This window comes from Sardina pilchardus, chromosome 11 (genome assembly GCF_963854185.1).
Source record: "Sardina pilchardus chromosome 11, fSarPil1.1, whole genome shotgun sequence".
Taxonomy (NCBI): Eukaryota; Metazoa; Chordata; class Actinopteri; order Clupeiformes; family Clupeidae; genus Sardina; species Sardina pilchardus.
In genome coordinates this window covers 4,436,658-4,455,819 of record NC_085004.1, presented here as the reverse complement: position 1 = coordinate 4,455,819, position 19,162 = coordinate 4,436,658, and the positions used below count along the sequence as shown (strand labels likewise).

Here is a 19,162-nt window from a genome sequence, read left to right as displayed (position 1 = left end):
TAGCTCCTTATTTGCTCTGTGCCGCGTTAACTCACCTTCTGCCTTCATGTAGTGCACCGAGTAGGCGATGACTTTGTCCGAGTTGTACAGCGGCCGCTCCCAGGCCAGCAGAATGGCCGAGCTGGACACGGTGTCGGCGCGCGTGTTCCTGGGCGCGCTCGGACGGTCCTCGGACATGACCACGATGAGCCGGGCCATGGACAGCACCGAGCCCAGCTCATTCTCCGCCTGGCACTGGTAGATGGCGTCGTCCTCAGGGATGATCTGATTGATCACCAGTTTGCTGAGGGGAACACACACACACACACACACACACACACACACACACAGACACACACACACACACACACACACACACACACACACACACACACACACACACACAAAGTAATGTACAAAGCCAATGGTCCAGAACAGTGAGCAATTCCAACTCCTTTCTGTCCAATTTGAGAACGCAATCCACTAACAAAGTGGGACAGATGCGGCAGCATGAAGGGGTAAATTAGCGAGAAAATCAACTCAAATGCCATTAGCCGGAAGTAAATTATTCAAGCCCCTCTCATCTAACTGAAGGCACAAGCTGATAAATATTTCATTGTTCCAGGGCTTCCTGGGGACAAATGAGCTCGTTTAAGAACACAAGACAGTCCTTCCCAAGGAGAGAGTTCACGCTGTTCTCCCATTACTCCAACAAGAGCACCATTTCATCCAATCAGAAGCAGTGGAGCACGGCGTACGGCAGCTCTGATTTGTCCAACTGAACACTAGATGTGACATTTCAGACCTTCACTGAGAGCAAGAGAGAGGAGGAAGAGCTCTACCTGTGGTACATTTTGATCCTTCCATTGGAGTGGACCCTCTCGCCATTCTTCAGCCACGTGATGTGAGGTGTGGGTACCCCCTCCGCCTGGCACACGAAGCGAGCCGTGCCCGCTCGAGGACGGGTCAGACTCTCAGGCCACTCCACCAGAGAGGGGGGAGCTGAGGCACAAACAAACAATTCTCTTCAGCATTTGAGAAAAGCCAGCAAAATGACTAAGATAATGCTAATTTACACACAGTTCTTAAGAGGAGTGGTGCTGTATATGAAACGCGAGTAGGGAGGGAGAGCGCAGTCACCTTGCACAGTGATGAATGACTAACATAATGCTAATTTACACACAGTTCTTAAGAGGAGTGGTGCTGTATATGAAACGCGAGTAGGGAGGGAGAGCGCAGTCACCTTGCACAGTGATGTTGGCCACGGCGATGGTGTAGTTGCGGGTGCCGGGGGTGGTGGCCCTGCAGATGTACAGGCCGGCGTGCTGCGCCTTCACGTCCGAGATCATGAGGTTGCCGCTGCCCAGCACCTTGGTCTTGAACACGTCGATGGACCTGTGGTCAGCGCGGCTCCAGGAGATGATTGGCCGAGGGCTCCCCGTGGCCATGCACTCCAGGATGGCGCTCTGATGCAGAGACACCGTCTGGTTCTGGGGCCCAGCGACGATGCGAGGCCTCTGGGGGAGCCGAGCACCAGGAGCTGTGGGACATTAAAACAGCACCGTCATCACTCATCACCTCAACCAAGTACTGATCTAGGAGCTGTGGGACATTAAAACAGCACTGTCATCACCTCAACCAAGTACTGATCTAGGAGCTGTGGGACATTAAAACAGCACTGTCACCCCCTCAACCAAGTACTGATCTAGGAGCTGTGGGACATTAAAACAGCACTGTCATCACCTCAACCAAGTACTGATCTAGGAGCTGTGGGACATTAAAACAGCACCGTCATCACCTCAACCAATACTGATCTAGGAGCTGTGGGACATTAAAACAGCACTGTCACCCCCTCAACCAAGTACTGATCTAGGAGCTGTGGGACATTAAAACAGCACTGTCACCCCCTCAACCAAGTACTGATCTAGGAGCTGTGGGACATTAAAACAGCACTGTCATCACCTCAACCAATACTGATCTAGGAGCTGTGGGACATTAAAACAGCACTGTCATCACCTCAACCAAGTACTGATCTAGGAGCTGTGGGACATTAAAACAGCACAGTCATCACCTCAACCAAGTACTGATCTAGGAGCTGTGCGACATTAAAACAGCACTGTCACCCCCTCAACCAAGTACTGATCTAGGAGCTGTGGGACATTAAAACAGCACCGTCATCACCTCAACCAAGTACTGATCTAGGAGCTGTGGGACATTAAAACAGCACCGTCACCCCCTCAACCAAGTACTGATCTAGGAGCTGTGGGACATTAAAACAGCACCGTCATCACCTCAACCAAGTACTGATCTAGGAGCTGTGGGACATTAAAACAGCACCGTCATCACCTCAACCAAGTACTGATCTAGGAGTTGTGGGACATTAAAACAGCACGGTCATCACCTCAACCAAGTACTGATCTAGTAGCGCCAGTAATGCCAATTCAATAACCTCTATGTCAAGGTTATAACACTTGCTAGTAATATAAATAGTCATAACATTTTCTACTTTGCCAGAAAGCTTGTTTGTTGCTCTTTTTTTTTTTTAAAGAAAACCTACCACCAAAAGTTCATATGAGGAGTTCTAGACCTTGTCATATTCAGTAAAGCCCTTACACACATATAAACACACACACACACACACACACACACACACACACACCTGGAGTGATAGTCAGAGTAGCCTCCGTGCTCCTGCGACGGTTGGCGATGTTGGTGGCCACACAGCGGTAGTTGCCTGCATCCCTCTGGTCCACTCCCTGGATCTGCAACACTCCGGTGGGCAACACAGTGATCCTGCACACACACACACAAGCTCATGAAGCTCTCTGCAACGCAACACCATTACCACCTGGACTTGACCAAAGCAAACGCAGCGCAAAAGGAGGACAAACCTTTCTGTTGCCAAGGGTAAGGTGACTCTGTTAAACTCCCAGGTGAGGATGGGGGGAGGACTCGCGGTGATTTTGCAGGAGAAGCGAGCAACAGATCCCTCGGTGACCACAATTGATACTGGCTGGATTGTAAAAGGGTAAATATCTACAAAAAGAAAAGATGGTATTAGTCAACAATAATTGGGCACAATGTACATGTCAGAACGGCAGAAACAGCGATGTTTGGCCAGCTCACAATACATTAGCATAAACATAAACCTCTCCCACACACACTGGATACACATTGGATTAAATATGTATTATCATCCGTTTTATGCCAGTTGCACCCTGCTTATGTGATTATTCATATCGACACCCTCCCAGTGTACTCGCATGGATCTATAGACCAGATCATCACTCATATGTTAGCTCTAGACTTTCCTGTGGGCGTCCTCAGTGCAGCATTAGATAGCCAAGGTTGAATGTATTCCAATCCATCAACACAATCCTCCGCATCCAAAAGACTTAAGGTTAAATCTCCAGTCAATGACATTTATGGAAATCAGCTAACTATTGAGCCTCCAGAAATATTATATCAATACTCTGTTTAAATTAATGAATACATTATCACCCTGGAAGCTATCTTGGATGAGGAAAATTTGAACTGTGTAAGGGTCAAAGGCAATTAACTACAGTAAAAATGATCTGAAGAAGAATCTAAAAAGATCTCTATTTGGAACTATGGGTCATTTAAGACATTATAACATATCTGCCAACTTGAAGATTTTTACGTCATAAGAAGTAGACAAACTACAATGTTGGGTCTCCAACTTTAGGTTGACGTCAAACTAAAGTCTGCACACAATCTGGCATACATTACAAGGGCAGAATCTGCAAGACCGTACTTGTGCTGATGCCTGAAGCCAAATGTGCTTTTTGACCTGAGCCTCTTACTGTCAGGGAGAGCAGTTTGTTAGATGATACATATCCCTTTAATAGGCCAACAGTAACAGGAAGGCCCTCTGTGTTTTGTGCGATGTAGACTAGCTCACAAGCCCAGAGCCAATTCTTCTCAATACAAATCCTCTCACTCACCAAAAAAAAAAAGAATATCTTGGCTCACACCCAAATGAGAAGCAGAACACAAATCAGATATCCGATAGTGAACAGTTAGCGGTAGCGCTTCTGGCAGTGCCTCTCCGCTTCCTCAGTGTGGAGCGCGGTGACGAGTGGGCTCTGATCAGGCAGTAGGCCAGCGCCTCGCTAATCTCATGAATAAACTCCTCACCTCACCTCGGCCCAGCGCAGAGCCACAGGGATCAGCAGCCAGGACCTGCCAGCACACACCTGCCAAGCTCACGGAAACACTCGAGCACCACAGGATTTCCTTCTTCTCCCTCACTACTGACACACCGCTTGTGCTCAAGGGCTGTTTTCCTGATGAATCTTGCACGGTTTCACCTTTAAAAGGGTGCGCTCGGATCCACACAGAGTTTGTCTCATTTCCTGATGGATCTGTCACTCATTTGCCACTCTTATTTTATTTCTTGGACAATAAAAGAAAGAGTGTGAGAGAGAGGGAGAGTGTGAGAGAGAGGGAGAGTGTGAGAGGGAGAGAGAGAGAGAGAGAGAGAGAGGGAGGGAGAGAGAGAGAGAGAGAGAGAGGGAGAGAGAGAGGGAGAGAGAGAGAGAGAGAGAGAGAGAGAGGGAGAGAGAGAGGGAGAGTGTGAGAGGGAGAGAGAGAGAGAGAGAGAGAGAGAGAGAGAGAGAGGGAGAGAGAGAGAGAGAGAGAGAGAGAGAGAGAGAGAGGAGAGAGAGAGTTGCATGGCGATGACGGTCTCGTCCTCCTGCAGCAGGGGTGGGCCAGGCGGGCTGCAGTGAAAGGTGATACTATGAGTGAAGGCTGAAGCCAGAGGAGTAAACACTGTGTAAACACGGGCATGAAAGGCCCCATCACATGTGGGACGCCTCAGAGGGAACACTGTCCTTTTGGTAATAATCCTCTTGCTCCCCTTTTCAAACCTCACCAGCACTCATGCCTTACTGCCCCACCCCCAACCCACACACACTGACAGAGTGGGAGAGAGAGGGAGGGGGAGAATTAGGAAAAGTCTCTCTCTATTTCTTCTTCTGCAAAGAATAGAAAGGCCAGCGTGTTGTGTGTTTTAGTGAATCATGTTAATGGTAATTACTGTTCAGTCAAATCTACTTCTCTGCAAAGGTCTGGTGCATAATAGGTGATCATATCATTATATAATATATTTCAAGAATAGTAGTGCAAGTGGATACCAGATTGGATCTACCTAATGGAAAAAGACCCCGAAATAGTCCACAGAATCAAGAACCCAAAATAGTCTAGAACACAGAGAGGCTGTCTCTGAGCTACTACAGCTCCTTGAAGTGGCACACAGACACTTGTCCAAACAGCACTCTACAGATAAGGCAGAGTCTCCTCTGGGCCCAGTCTTCCATCAAGGTGATACTGTTGGCTAAAAACAGAAGAGGGAGGCCTTTCAAGTCCCTTTAAACATACAATACATTACTACAGCTCAATATCAGTTTGAGAGGATTCCGCCCAAACTGCTGTATGGATGTTTTCTCTGGCCTTTTCAGCCAGAGTTGTAAAACCCCCATAAAAGCCATTAAGGTCAGCCTGGTCCCTCCCTTCCCTCCCCCTCCCTTCCTAAAGATGCCTCGGGTCAATCATTTGTTAACAGAAATCAATGACAGTGCTGCCTCTTATTTAGGCCCGTGTATAAATCACATTTTGGGAAGGTCTTAGCTAGTCTTTACAAAAAGCCCCAAGGCTTGATAACATCTACTTAATTATGGCATACAGTAATCAAATCCAAGTAGCCTATTCACATGAAACAGGATTCTCTCGACATAAACAGTAAACACAGTTGACAGCAAGAGTAGACTCAGGCACAAACAAGAGCAACTCAAAACACCATAGGAAAACACCACAGGAGTTGTACATTATTCTAGTCCCACACAAGACCTGATTGGCATTCCTTTTTCTTGGGTACACAACTTTGGCAACAGCTGCGGTTTCTCTGATAGTGCGCAGCACCAGCCTGGCCGAGTACAAACAAACACACGTCCCCGCGCTGTCCAGAGGGACTGATGAGACACACGCGCTGTCAGACTGAGCCCGGTGCTCCTGCGGCCCGCAGGCCTCTGCTGTCCACCACACACACCGTCTCCAGTCCGCAGGCCTCTGCTGTCCACCACACACACCGTCTCCAGCCCGCAGGCCTCAAGAGGAACCCACCAACGAGAGCACTCCACAGCCTTCACACCAGCCATAACCCATCTGCCCTGTTTCAGCTCCACACACACCATAACCCACCAACGAGAGCACTCCACGTCCTTCACACCAACCATAACCCACCTGTCCTGTTTCAGCTTCACTGACACTTCAGCACAAACGCAACACTGGTACACATACACACACACTCTGAGAGCACCAGAGAACACACTGAAAACAGAACCAGGCTCAGGGAAGCTCCCACCGTATCACTAACCAACTCTTAGGCAGATCCTGACAACAACCACGAGGGCGCTAACTCTAAGCAGGCATGCTGAAGGTCGGAGCGGCCTCTCTCCAAGTGATAAATGCTGCTATGTAACTTGGGTTGCCAGGTGTTGGCACGCTGAACAGCAGGATATCCCCCGTGGCCACACGGCTAGTCTTCCAGTGAATCATTACCTACACAGAGGCCCTCCACACATCCTCTGTCGGAAGGCATGCAGGGGGAATTCTCCTTCAGCTCACCTTTGCCTTTTGAAATGAGACGGCGGCTCTGTGCTTTTCACCCGTGTGAGCGCTACACCTTCAGATGCGTATTCGTTTAGCGCCTGTTACCTTTGCTCAGGCCTCCAATGCCTGAGAGAGTTTGCTTTGAATTGAGGGAAGGGCTTCACTAATGGGCTCCTCGCCTGCTACTGACACCCATTGCTGAAAAGGTCACTTCCTTTGTGTCCATCTCTTTTGGGAGACAAACCGCTCCAATTCCCTTTCACTGGGCTCCCAGCCTCTCCACTTTTGGGCATTTTTAATTGAATTGGTTCTGAGCTGTTGAGCCTCTTGTGGCTCTGGAACAGTGTGCCCCACAGTGGCGGAACTTTGATGTGGGGATGCCGGCGACGGCAGGACAGATATGCCCCCTCTGACCAGCAGGGGAGTAACGGCACAATCCCGCCGGCTTCTCTCCAGCTCAGAGGACGGAACCTGGGGATACTGTCCTGTCAAGAGGCCTTCTACTCAACGTTCCTCACGGGAGCAAGACTCAAGTCAACATCAAACACATTCCAATCCATTGCAAAGCATAACTACCGTGACGAGGAGGCTTCCCAGCCAGGGAAGGCCTTAGGGCAAAACAAGGATGAGCTCCCGGAATTCTATCCCTTTCTGGCTACTTGTCTGTAGTCTGCTTAGCAGATGCTGGATTGGGAAACTGCAGGACGCATATTGATTATTGACCAACAACTAAGGACCACAGTGATATCCACAAGCCCTTCCAATAATGGTCAGTACTCTGGCTCTGAGCAACGCAAAAACAGGCAGCTGACCTTTTGTCTGCCAGAGAGATAAAAACCAGAGGGCTTCACGTTTGAAAGGGGTTGTAGAAATACTCAGGAAAGGCAAGGCATGCAGGCTGTGTCTTAAAAATGGCTTCTAGAGGACTTCACCTCAACATGCATTAAATCACCCACAGGATTAGTTTTTAAAGCCCCCCTCCAAAATAAGACACAGGCACTGCATTGCACAAAGATTTATTTCATTGGTGTCTTGGGGGGACCTGGGGATCACAGTGCAAGGATTCTCTGCTTATGTCCTTAACACAAGCTTTAAGACCAGCTCGTTTGAAATATTACAACAGTGTGTGGTCATTCCACTTTACTACTGTACATCCCACTAGTGAGCTGACATCCTAGCCTTGCTTGTTGGTAAACTAGGGAGGCCCAATGCCTATGGATTCCTGACCAAAACATAAAGAGGATCTGGCCATCTGCCCTCTCTGGTGACCTCACCTCTCACCTCTGACCTCCACAAATCCTAGCCAGGGCTGGGCTGATCCAGGAAGGGCTATGCAGGGCCACCCCAACGCAAAGCAGAGCCTGCTGGCTCTCTGCAGTGCAGTGGGCCCATCAATCACCCTGAGGCCCCGCAGAAAGTGCCCTCCTGCAGCTCAGCAATCCCACAGCCTCCCTCTCCAAATCGCCCCTCATTACCGGGGCCGCACCGCACTGGACAACTTGTACAGGTCACCTTAGTCCAGGCCTCGTGTACATCCAGTCTGTAGATTAGCTTTAGCTTTGTTTGTTGTTTGTGTCTGTGGATGTGGTTGTGACCTCTATCACCCCCCTCCTGTGTATGTCTCTCTCTTTCTATTTCTCTCTCTCTCTCTCTCTCTCTCTGTCATTCTCTCTCATTCTCTGTCTGTCTCTCTCTCTCTACCTAATGGTTCTCTCTCTCTCTCTCTATCTGTCTCTCTCCCTCTCTCTCTCTCTGTCTCTACCTAATGGATAACACAACAGACAAATCACTAATATGGCCGTGAATTTTACCATATTGACTAAAAAATGCTAAATCAACACAAGCAAAAACACTCTGGCTTGGCAGGCATATTGTGCTTGCTGCTTCCTTGCGCTGCTCTGTTCTGTTCCTCTCTCCACACCTCTCTGCCCTCTCTCTCTCTCTCTCTCTCTCTCTCTCTCTCTCTCTCTCTCTCTCTCTCTCTCTCTCTCTCTCTCTCTCTCTCTCTCTCTCTCTCTCTCTCTCTCTCTCTCTCTCTCTCTCTCTCTCTCTCTCTCTCTCTCTCTAGCCCTGTTTTATGGGGAGACACCCCACTGCCGTCCCTGCGTATCCATGACAGACGGCCTTTCTGCAGCCAGCAGCTCGCTTAACAGTGGGTCAGTGGACAGGTCAACCATGGACAAAGGTTCCCTTGGAGACGGCAGGGGCCAGCTCTCAGTCCCCTTTCTCCCTGGTCACTCCAATGGTCCTCCATAGCTGAAGGGGGCCTTGAAGCCCCTGAAGAAAGAAACTAGGCAACATAGCTGAGATGGAGTTTATAACTATCAGGAAATGCACACTGTCTCATGACAAGAGTACAACAGAGAGAACTACAGGGCTAATACCTCTGTTCAATTTGAGACCATTTTTGCATCTTTCATCACAGCACTAGGTGGTAAATGCCAAACGGCTCTTCTAGGAATTCATTCATTTTTCTGTGTGTGGTGAGATATTGTCATGGTAATGAATCTCACAGTGGAGGACTGCTGCCAATGAATCCCCTCACACAACCACACACACATTTCTGTCCCCAAGAAACGTATCTATGAGCGCACTAGTATAACTTCACTACCCTTACTTGCGCTGCTGCACATGAACCATAAAGGGACATGCTCCTCGGACCTTCTTTATAGCCCCAATTCCCTTCCTAACACAGGTTAGCTGTGTAAGCATGTTTGGGTCAAGCCAAGCATCCTGTTTCTCTGTCTAATGCATTCTTTGGTTCCTCTTTGTTATGTGTCCTCTCTGGACCAGAGTAGCCCGTGTCTGTTGACAGGTAAAAACGGCTGAGTGCGTTCTACACTGCTAATTCGCTCCAGGCCACCACCACCCAGGCCTTCCAAGATGTGCTAAAACTCAGGAAGTGGCTGGAGAGGATGTGTTCCTGTTCCTGTCACCGCTGCTTGTGTTTGTGTCTAACACAGCCCTGATTGAAGCAAGCTGCAGGGTGGACAGCAGAGGATAGGCTTGTCCAGTGGACTGTGTCCAGATCAGTGAGGGGCAGAGCTGTGCTCATGTGCACATTTAAGCCTGCAGCAAAACATGGGCTCACCGGCCACCACACCACTGCCTTACAGAACACTTTTTAGCATGTTTAACAGGCTTGTTCTGTATTTCCTTCATCTGAGAATCATGATCTCTGAAGTGAGTGAAGTGAATAAACATAACCATTATTTTTCATCAAAAAGGAATGGAAAACAAACTATATCCATACGCCTCTGAGAGAAGAGCAGGCATTTGAATAACCGTGATAGGATTACGTTAAAGTATTTTAACTGACAGCTGCCTTTCAGACGACCAGTCTGTAATGCTAACATGTAGCCAGGTATTCTCCACTGGTCTAGTAGGGGCCAGTAGTGAAGTCGCACATTAATCACCTGGGCACCAACACACGCTCTTCATGCACTGAAACTCTCCATCCAGCGTCACACAGTTAAGCATGCTCCTCCACATCTATTATGGATGCACCACTGGCCGTGACTAAGCTATAACTACATGTGAGTCTCATCCCCAGCCCAGTACGCAATGGGAGAATGAAGCTTTCTGGAACATGAATAGGTGCTGCCTTCATACACTCATATGTAACTTCACATCGCGGCTCTCTGACTGCATGGGTCTGGCAGGAAACAGTTAACATGACAGCCCGTGTGAAACTGGAGTGGGCTCAGTGATGGAGGTGACACCCATTTCTCCATCTCCAGAAGCCTGAGGTGATGGAGGAGGGCCTCAATGGTAACACCATCTAACTGAGAACAAAATACCAGCGATCAGTAATCTGATATCACAGAGCTGAGTGTGAAAGCCATGGCTAAACTACCACAAATTAATGTTTGGTAAAGGCAGGCTATTAAGTCATGTAATCAAAGGAAATAACAACTTACAGTGGGCTTGAAAAGGATATAATATTTCATTCACTGTCTAGTGTGGCATAGTGTCTATATCAACAGGCCAGTCGATGGTCCTGCTGTGCTCATCTCTCCATAGAGTAATAAATGGTTCTTGATGATCAATCTATTGAATGCCTTTGCAACATGCCAGAAGACATTTCATATATTTCGCTAGTTGCATAACTAAGTAGGTATGGGGGCAAACAAATCCCTGAATAAGGCTCGCAGAGTGCACTGACCTCACACGTTTGTCTTTTTCCCCCCCTTAATAAATAATGAGGGCTCCTGAAAAAGAATGCGCTTTCTTGACAGCAGCGGAGCAGAATGCAATGCCGACAAGCACAACAAATCAATCACTGGCCAGCCGGCACCAGGCTTAAAGCCTCCAGGACAGCCCAGTGGTCACCGGGCCGGCCCAACAAAGAGCGGCTCCCATGAGCACTTTGGCCTCTCGCTGCCTTGTAGGCGGCAGGGGGTGGGGTGGCCAAAGGGGCAGAAGGCCCCCCCACCACAACTCTTATCTCACCCCCTGAGCTCCTCAATCATGGGCCCTGATATCTTTGCCCCAGCCTCACAACCACGCCATTGTTTCTAATCTTGCCCCGCGCTAGCCAGGTCAAACAGTCAAGCCAAGAGTACAGTCCAGCTCATAAATATCACATCATCTGTTTTGATGCTGGAAAGTTCTAGCAATTACCCTGCAGGTAGAATGCTGATCCATAGGATGAGTGTAAAAAAAAAGTTGTGAAACTAAAAAATAACGTGATAACGTGTATAAAATATCCTGCTCTGCTCTAAAGCTTCTGTGGGGTGCTTTTCAAGATGCATTTGAGTGCATCTTAAGGTCGCCGATCAGCCCAGAAGAATGTGCATTGTGAGGAAGATTTAAGCAGCTAGTTCCGTCCTTGCTGACAATCCATTGAGCAATCTAAAATGACCTTTGACCTCTAATGCCGCTACCCAAGGAAACCATGGCAACCTTTCATGTCAGACCCATTGGCATAAAGAATTTTCAGGCTGCCTGAGTTACTCCACTTTAAATTATTTCAACATCTTTCACAGTCCCAAGCAGTGCAAGTTTGCTCCTCTGTCCGTCCAAGTTATTAGACTGCTAAACCACTGGAAGTCACACGCATCCCATGGCAACCCAAAATAAGCTCCAAAGCCTGGGGATTGCAATAGGCCCCGAAACCTCACACAGGAAAAGCAGCTGTATTATCATTTATTCTAAGACTTATCTTCAAAACCAGACTCATCAGTATATGAGTCCCAATTCCAGGCAATGGACACAAACAATTTGTAGCTCTTGTGAGTGAAGGCCAGGTACATATGAGTAAAGTTGCGGCCTCCTCTTAACTGATGCTGATCCAACCTCTGGACACACAAGTCACATACCTCCAATGACACAGTAAGAAGGCCCAGCGGCAAAGTAATGTTTCAATCCTCACAGCTGCACAAATTACAATGATTCACATCTAAACATATCCTGGAATGTCAGCACTTCAAAGTATATGTATAATTTGTGTATATGTAAATTTCTACACATGTATATGTGCATATGTACTTGTATGTGTGAGTATAAATAGACAGGATAGAATAAAGTTAAACCTGAACAAATTAACCTGCTAGGCAATCACCAAATCTTTCCCAACTTTTAAATGCAGGAGATAGCAGTCTGTGACTGATAATGAAGGATATCTGTTGGGGTCAGAGGTGAATGGGGACTCAGAGCAGAGGGTACAAAAGGTCCACACATGTCAGGCTATCAATCTTCCCCAGAGAGGGACAGGGCCCAAGGAGAGAGGTCAGAGAGCCAGCAGTCACACCTTCCCTGCACACATTTCATTGCCTTTCCTCGAAGGTGCTTAAATGCCACCCTGTAATGTAATGTCTCGTAGCGTGTAAACAGTCATCTGAGGAGCATTAGCAAGTGCTATAAAAACTTAAGGATGTTCTCCATCAAAAGTTTGCAAGTATGTGTAACTTTATTTATTTTGACTTTACATAGTCATGATATAATTAATTGCTTATAACAACTTTCAGTTGTGTGTTTACATCAAATGTCAGTGCATATAGAATTCAGATCCATTATCTAATCTATGCTGTCTGTTCTTCGGTGACTGATGACTGGTGAACTACATGGTAAATATGCAGGCCAGTTTTGACATATAAAACTTTTTAAGCACAAAAAAGTTTTTTCTGGAGTAAAATGTGACTAAACTGAGGCCAGCCCCTCTATAGACTTCTACCATTACCATAATTGCCCTTCCAGTGGTGAATAGGGCCAGCTGTCCTGTCCACTGATCTCTGGACAAACAAATGCCCTCGAAAGAAATCCTTTTCTTTACAGGGCAGTTGGGGGCAAGAGGGACAAAAGGAGGCCGGAGTGAAAAGGTTTTCATTAATTCTCCAGAGCAGCAGAGCACAACACAATCACATGCAGACCACTGCTCTCCTCCTCTGCTGCCCGCCTGCACTACATTTCAACTTTCTAACTCGTATGGGTTAAGACATGAAGGAGCTGCGCTCTGTTCTGTTTGAGAGTGTGTGTGTGTGAGAGAGAGGGAGAGAGAGTGTGTGTGAGTGAGTGAGTGAGTGAGTGAGTGAGTGAGTGAGTGTGTGTTCAAGTTTCATGGAGAGGTGGTAATCTTGATGATCCCCGTTGCCACCTCTGTTTTCTTCAACTGAGCATTTCTCAGGTACCTGCAAATTTTATGAGCTTCCAGACAGACCGTCGAGCAGGTCTAAGTGTCCCTTTAAAACACGCCTGTAAACTCCGCTCGCAGTCTTTACCACCTTTTAAGTTCATAACATAAACCTCAGAAACCCCTCTCAATTAATAAACTGCACAAACAGGCAGTCCTGTAAAATCACATAATGTGAAACAGTGACCAGGGACCAAGTCCTGATGCTTGTTGTTAAGGCAGAAGGGGGAGGGCGAGGTAAGAGTCGTATTTTGTTGCTTTAAGACATTTGCTGCTTCCACCCCCATTCCTCAAAGAGCTGCTACACAACTTGAGGCTCATTAACAGTCTTTTACTACAGTTGGATTTACAGGTGTATGTTCTGGGCAAATAAGTTGGAAGAACGTGGCATGCCATGTTTTTATCCCCGATGATGACTTGTTGACAGGTCATCTTTTTTTAGGATATTGTAAAGAAAATAAGAATAGTCTGTTGGCCCAGGGGAGAACAGCTTGACATCCCTTCCAGTAAAGACACATTCTTGTCCCTCAACGTCTACTTGTCAGTGGATTGTCAGGATAAGAGCAGATCAGGAATGCGGGCCCAAGATGGGATGATCCCAATTTTAAACTCCTGTGGTGAAACTCTAGTGTTGAGTCTGTTCAAGTGTTTCTGTGTATATTTATGGCCTATACTATTTTTTCCAAACAAGAAACGAGAGCATTTCAATTCCACAGCTAGACATGACATACAGACCAGAAGCCACTGGTACTTATTAACTATACCAGATCCCTCTATGATCAGCTGTTGATCTCTCTTGCCAATTGAACATGCAACTTCTTCCCACAACACAATTGCAAATAAAGGTCTTATGTGATCCGTCTTCACATATTCTCCCTGCCCTATTGCCATCACAGTCAAACATCACTGTTTAGGAAAAGGTTGCCCTATATGAGTGCCCACTTCCTTAGCAGGTAAGATTTCCTAAGTGAAACTGCCCTCAAAAAAGAGGGAGAAAAGAGAGGCACATTCTTTTGTGGAAAAGCAGCACAGCAAGTAAGATGGCCTGGGGGGGGTGACACCCAGGAGGAAGGTCCCTAAACCCAGCACTGAGGCAGCCTCACTGCCCCCTCTAAAGAAAGGCCAGGCTCACAACGTATGCACGGTAGGGGAGGGAAAAGAGAGGCATTCCAAAAGAACAATTCCTGGTGATCATGAGGCAACAACATGAAAGCCCGGGCCTGTGAATAGGGGTCATATGCTCTTTAGCACTGGGGGAACCAGCATCCTGGCCAGCTCCTAACCTTTTAAACCTGTGGCTCCCTCATTTGCACACCAATGGCCATATTCTCTTCAACAGAGTATCTTTCTGGGACTCAGGCCTCGAGCTTTGAAGGCTTTATCCCCTACCCCCATGCACAATGGGGAGAAAGCTTCCCTAATGCCCTCTCTCTTCCTCAGTGTTTTGAGATGAATTGGGGAATCCCAGCTCCAAAAAAGCGGCGATACATGCTATTATGATTGTGAGAGGGATTCTCCATGGTTGGGGATTAGATGCTGTAAACTAAATAGAACATGATAGCACCCCACTGCCGGATTGAGATATATGGCGCTGAATGTGAGATTGTGCCATCCAGTTTCAAGATGCCTGCCATGAAATCTGACGCCCTAGTAAAGGCCAACTCATCCTTGTTTGAACTAGATTTTACATATGGCCATCCTGATACATACAGTATCTCCCCCATGACACAGTGAGCTTCAGTATCATCCACATGTGGAGGTATGGAGAAGGTGCTGCCCTGCTGCTGCCAAACTTACTTGCGATTGTCAGACGGGCTTTCTGGCTCAGGATGGCTCCATACTTGTTCTGGGCGAGGCACTGGTAAAGGCCCTCGTCTGATTTGTCTCCTCGCCTACTCTCCACCTCGGCAATGTACAGCGAGCCGTTGGCCAGCCGGTAAACGCGCTCGTTCTCTGCAACGTGTACTCCGTTCTTCAGCCACTTGACGCCGATGGGGGCCTCGCCGTGGGCCTGGCAGTCCAGAATAACGGCGTCCTTGCGCATCACCGTCACGTCGTGGGGCTCCTTGATGAAGAACAGCTCGCTAAAACACAACACACCTGCGGGGAAGGACAGAGGGGAGTGTGAATTTAAAACCATTAAAAAGAGAAAAGGGTCTCACTTATCTGCCAGAACACTAGCAGCAACCCGCACAGCCCAGGCCCGCCAGTATTAGTCTGATGTTTATGGGATAAAGCTCTCCGCAGGGGCTGGAACCCCTCCAACAACAGCTCTTATTATGTCCAGCTACAGTAATCATATTTGAGTTTCCAGATTTCTTTTAGTGACAATTTAATCCAATTACTTAAGGCTCATAAAGCCACTGGCTGTGAAGAGACGGCTTCTATAGCCCTATTCACTGGAGAGTTTTTATTAGAGCCAGGCCACAGCATGATCATCATCACTAGGATCCTTGTGACAGAATGAACAGTGTCTTTGTGTTTAAAAGGCTCTGGTGTTTACACATCACAAACAGACACGCAAGATGTAAATGGTCTAAAACCTGAAGTTGTTCAATTAAGATGCTTATTAGTAGAAATTCTGAACACTGTATTTTAAATTGTGAAACTGTGTATGCGTCAGAGCTTCAATGATCACTTTACAATGCAATACACATCTATGTTCAAAAAGGTCTGCGGTTATAGCCTATTACATAGCCTAATGGAGGCCATTGATAGTAGGTTACATTTCCTAATAACTAAACTATTCATTTTACCTATTTATTTGTGAGATTGTTGACCCATGTGCTAGGCCTACTGTATTAATGTATTATTAGGTTACTGTGGTATGTGAATAACCTCGCAAAAATATGGAACACTTTCTAACTTCCCTGCAATTAGGTCTTAACCTTCTTCACTGGTTTAGTCACAACATCTAACACAAGTTATCCTTTCTTAACCCAACCTTGTGGTTTACTGATACAAACAAAAACTCCTGACAACAGGGCCTGACAACACTCTCTGTGAATGCTCTTACAGTATGTTATTCACAGTCAGTCCCATTATTTCAAAGGGTCACAAGGCTCTGCAACAGAGCAGAGGTTGCGAAATCATCATCAAAGCAACTTCCACGTGCATCATTAGGCTACGTTAGTTTACAAAAGGCATTCCATGGAGGTACCCTGCCCTAGCTTGAAATTCCTGTCATTCTTCTCTTTTGATACACTCATCTCTCTCTATCTAGTTTTTCTCGAAAGAGCCCATTTGACTATGGATAATACATGTAACGTCAATCAGCATTGGTCAGCAGAGTCTGGGCACCACCTCTGCTTTCGTGTCCAGTAGCCTACTGAAAGTTCGTTATTACTAAGACGCTACATCTCCCAGTGACTGCATGCTAAAATACATTTTTCCTATGACATTACGCCAACAATATGGTCTATGTGCAATATCCTCACACTGCACAGCGGACCTGTGTTTAAGTCCATTGTAGCCTACACGCTGTCATCCCAGTTACTGACACTTCCAACAACGAAGTCCGTAGGCTACGTAGATGCTTCTAAAAATCATAAAATATTCACAAACGAAGAATCGAAATAAGCAACTTACCTGAGATTGGGAGAATTACTGCAAAAACCAGCAAACGCTGATATAATTTCCGTTTGAAACAAGCCATTATAATTGTTCTCGCATGCTCGAACCTTTGGGCTCCTGCCTCTAGCTCTACTAAAGACTACTACGAGTCCCAACTGAGCGCGCCTCTGATCGCAGAGGGGATTACTTTTTTCAGCTCGACGTGGAGGAACACCCCCCTTGGCTGCGCTGTACGGTTCAGTAAACGTAAATCATGATGAAGGCCACTGAGAGTTATTCCGCCAACTTGGGGACAGCCCTTTCACGCTGTTTGTTGACCTATGACGAATAAAAAAAAATGCTGGTTATAATTGTAGTATAATATGTTTTGTAACCTGCCACTGTAGCCTACTGGTAGGCTTTAATTTTACCAACTGATGAGACATCCTATCAACATGATTAGGCTACAGTAGCCTTTGTATTATGACAATATTTTACTTAATGTAGCAGACCTATTTTTCTTCATGCAAAAACTGAAATCCTCCATGACTATGTGTAGGCTTATCCAGTGTAGGCCTTGGGCTGTTTATAGTTGAACTCTCTTAATATTTCATAAAGGACAACATATTACACAACCATTAAGAAGAGGCTGAAGTGAAAGGCTCCCCTGGTTCGTTAAGGTTTGCTCAGTTTGACACTGCACCATTCTAATCTTCTACTCACTTTACCAGGAAGCCTTCCATCTCTGTGCCCATGTGGGCATATGTTACATCCTTCATTATTCATGTGCTGAGTTTACCTGCTGCAAAAGAGCTTGCCGTTTCTTGGGCCTTCAGTACAGTGGTGGCACAGTTAGTTGCTTGAATGTACTCTAATTTTGTCCTTTCTAGATGAATGCTCACAGTGGATGTTTTCCTCTTGAACATATGCACAGCACAGTTCAGACCTATTTTTGAGTCTGACCAAGGGTTGGGTAATGAAGTTGTTTCTACATATAACAATTAATTTAGAAGCTAGATTTTCACCAAAATGTATAAAATCTAAATTTCACCAAAAAGCTGATCACAAGTTTAGGATGTTAAACAGCTGTTTACATGCTGACACGTTACATTCACCACACATTTCTATTACAATAAATAAATACATAAATAAATGAATATGTAACACTTAACAACATGAATACATATTGTATCCTATTGTAATTTTACACTCTCAGATTAAACTGTGTTTTGGCTGATTTTGTGTGATTTCTGTGCAATGTGCTTCACACCGCGGTGATCAGAGCTGGGAAGTGAACAGTTTTATGCTAATGTGCTCCCTGGCCTGCAAAAAGGCTCAAGTAATCAGAGCAGCGATTGGACTAGGCCTGGTCAGCCAGCTGCTGTGGAAGGGCCAGTATCGATCCGCTGTGTCTCTTTTTGTGGGGAGAAAGTGACCTCTTCCCCTTTCTCCGGACCCTCATTCAGGAGAGGGACAATAGGCCCAGCTGCAATCCGGCCATGTGGACAACAGATACTGCTGCCATGCAGCTCCTCACCTGGCCTCACGCACTGTGGACATACGGATCCCACACAGCACAGCACAGCACAACACTGGGAAAGGGATGCATGAACAAGGCTACTGTGATGTGATGGCTAATGGGGGTGGATGAGTTTGAGTAGGAGCACGCAACTTCACTAGTAATGTTAGAGACTAAAGCAAAGTCTTGCTGCGCGTTGTGATGCTACACTAATGATGAGAATGCAGAGGGGAATCTGCTCACTACTTATACGTTGATGGCAGTGATCCAACAACAGAATATTGAAAGCCAGTTCAATGTGTTGTACCAGGTCTTACATAACATATGTGAGATGAGGCCTCATTTATGCTGACCCTATGCCCCATGACTGGGGGTTGTGCTGCTGCGTGTGTGTGTGTGTGTGTGTGTGTGTGTGTGTGTGTGTAATGTCTGTGTACGTTGGAGTTCGACATGAATTTGCTCCATGGACCTGCCAATACGGTAACATTTTGGGGGTCTGGGTTCTGTAAGGCCAGAGGTTGGATCAATAGAGTAGAAGTCATCATCGGGTTATGAATGCTCAGTCTGCTGCTGCTGCTGGGTGAAAGGAGATCCGGCAGCCTATGGATCCTCTGCCATTGGATAGGGCCTTAGTCATCCTGCCCTGGGAGAGGCCCATCCCCACTGACCCTTGCAGTGTCCAAGTGGCTGAATGGAATTGTGTGTGACCTATCACCTGACCCCTTTAGGGAAGGGGGGTGGGGTGGGGTGGGGGGAGGCCACCCTTCAGAGTTCCCCCAATCCTGGGGGGTTGGGGAGGAGAGACAGAGGAAGAGGCCACTTGCAATCCTGGTTGAAAGCCCCAATCT

At 46.9% G+C, this 19,162-nt stretch overlaps 1 protein-coding gene across 1 annotated transcript in view; it reads right to left on the bottom strand.

Annotated features, from left to right (window-relative positions):
• LOC134096156 (protogenin A-like) overlaps window positions 1-18,766 on the bottom strand; it is a 35,803-nt gene extending 17,037 nt beyond the window's left edge. Inside the window, exons 1-8 of the mRNA XM_062549910.1 lie at window positions 18,752-18,766; window positions 18,333-18,345; window positions 15,041-15,343; window positions 2,871-3,015; window positions 2,639-2,772; window positions 1,223-1,519; window positions 822-981; window positions 36-283 (exon numbers count right to left, since the gene is read on the bottom strand). Coding sequence (XP_062405894.1) covers window positions 36-283; window positions 822-981; window positions 1,223-1,519; window positions 2,639-2,772; window positions 2,871-3,015; window positions 15,041-15,343; window positions 18,333-18,345; window positions 18,752-18,766 — 1,315 coding nt within the window. The remainder of the gene's footprint in view (window positions 1-35; window positions 284-821; window positions 982-1,222; window positions 1,520-2,638; window positions 2,773-2,870; window positions 3,016-15,040; window positions 15,344-18,332; window positions 18,346-18,751) is intronic.
• Window positions 18,767-19,162: the final 396 nt, after the last annotated feature.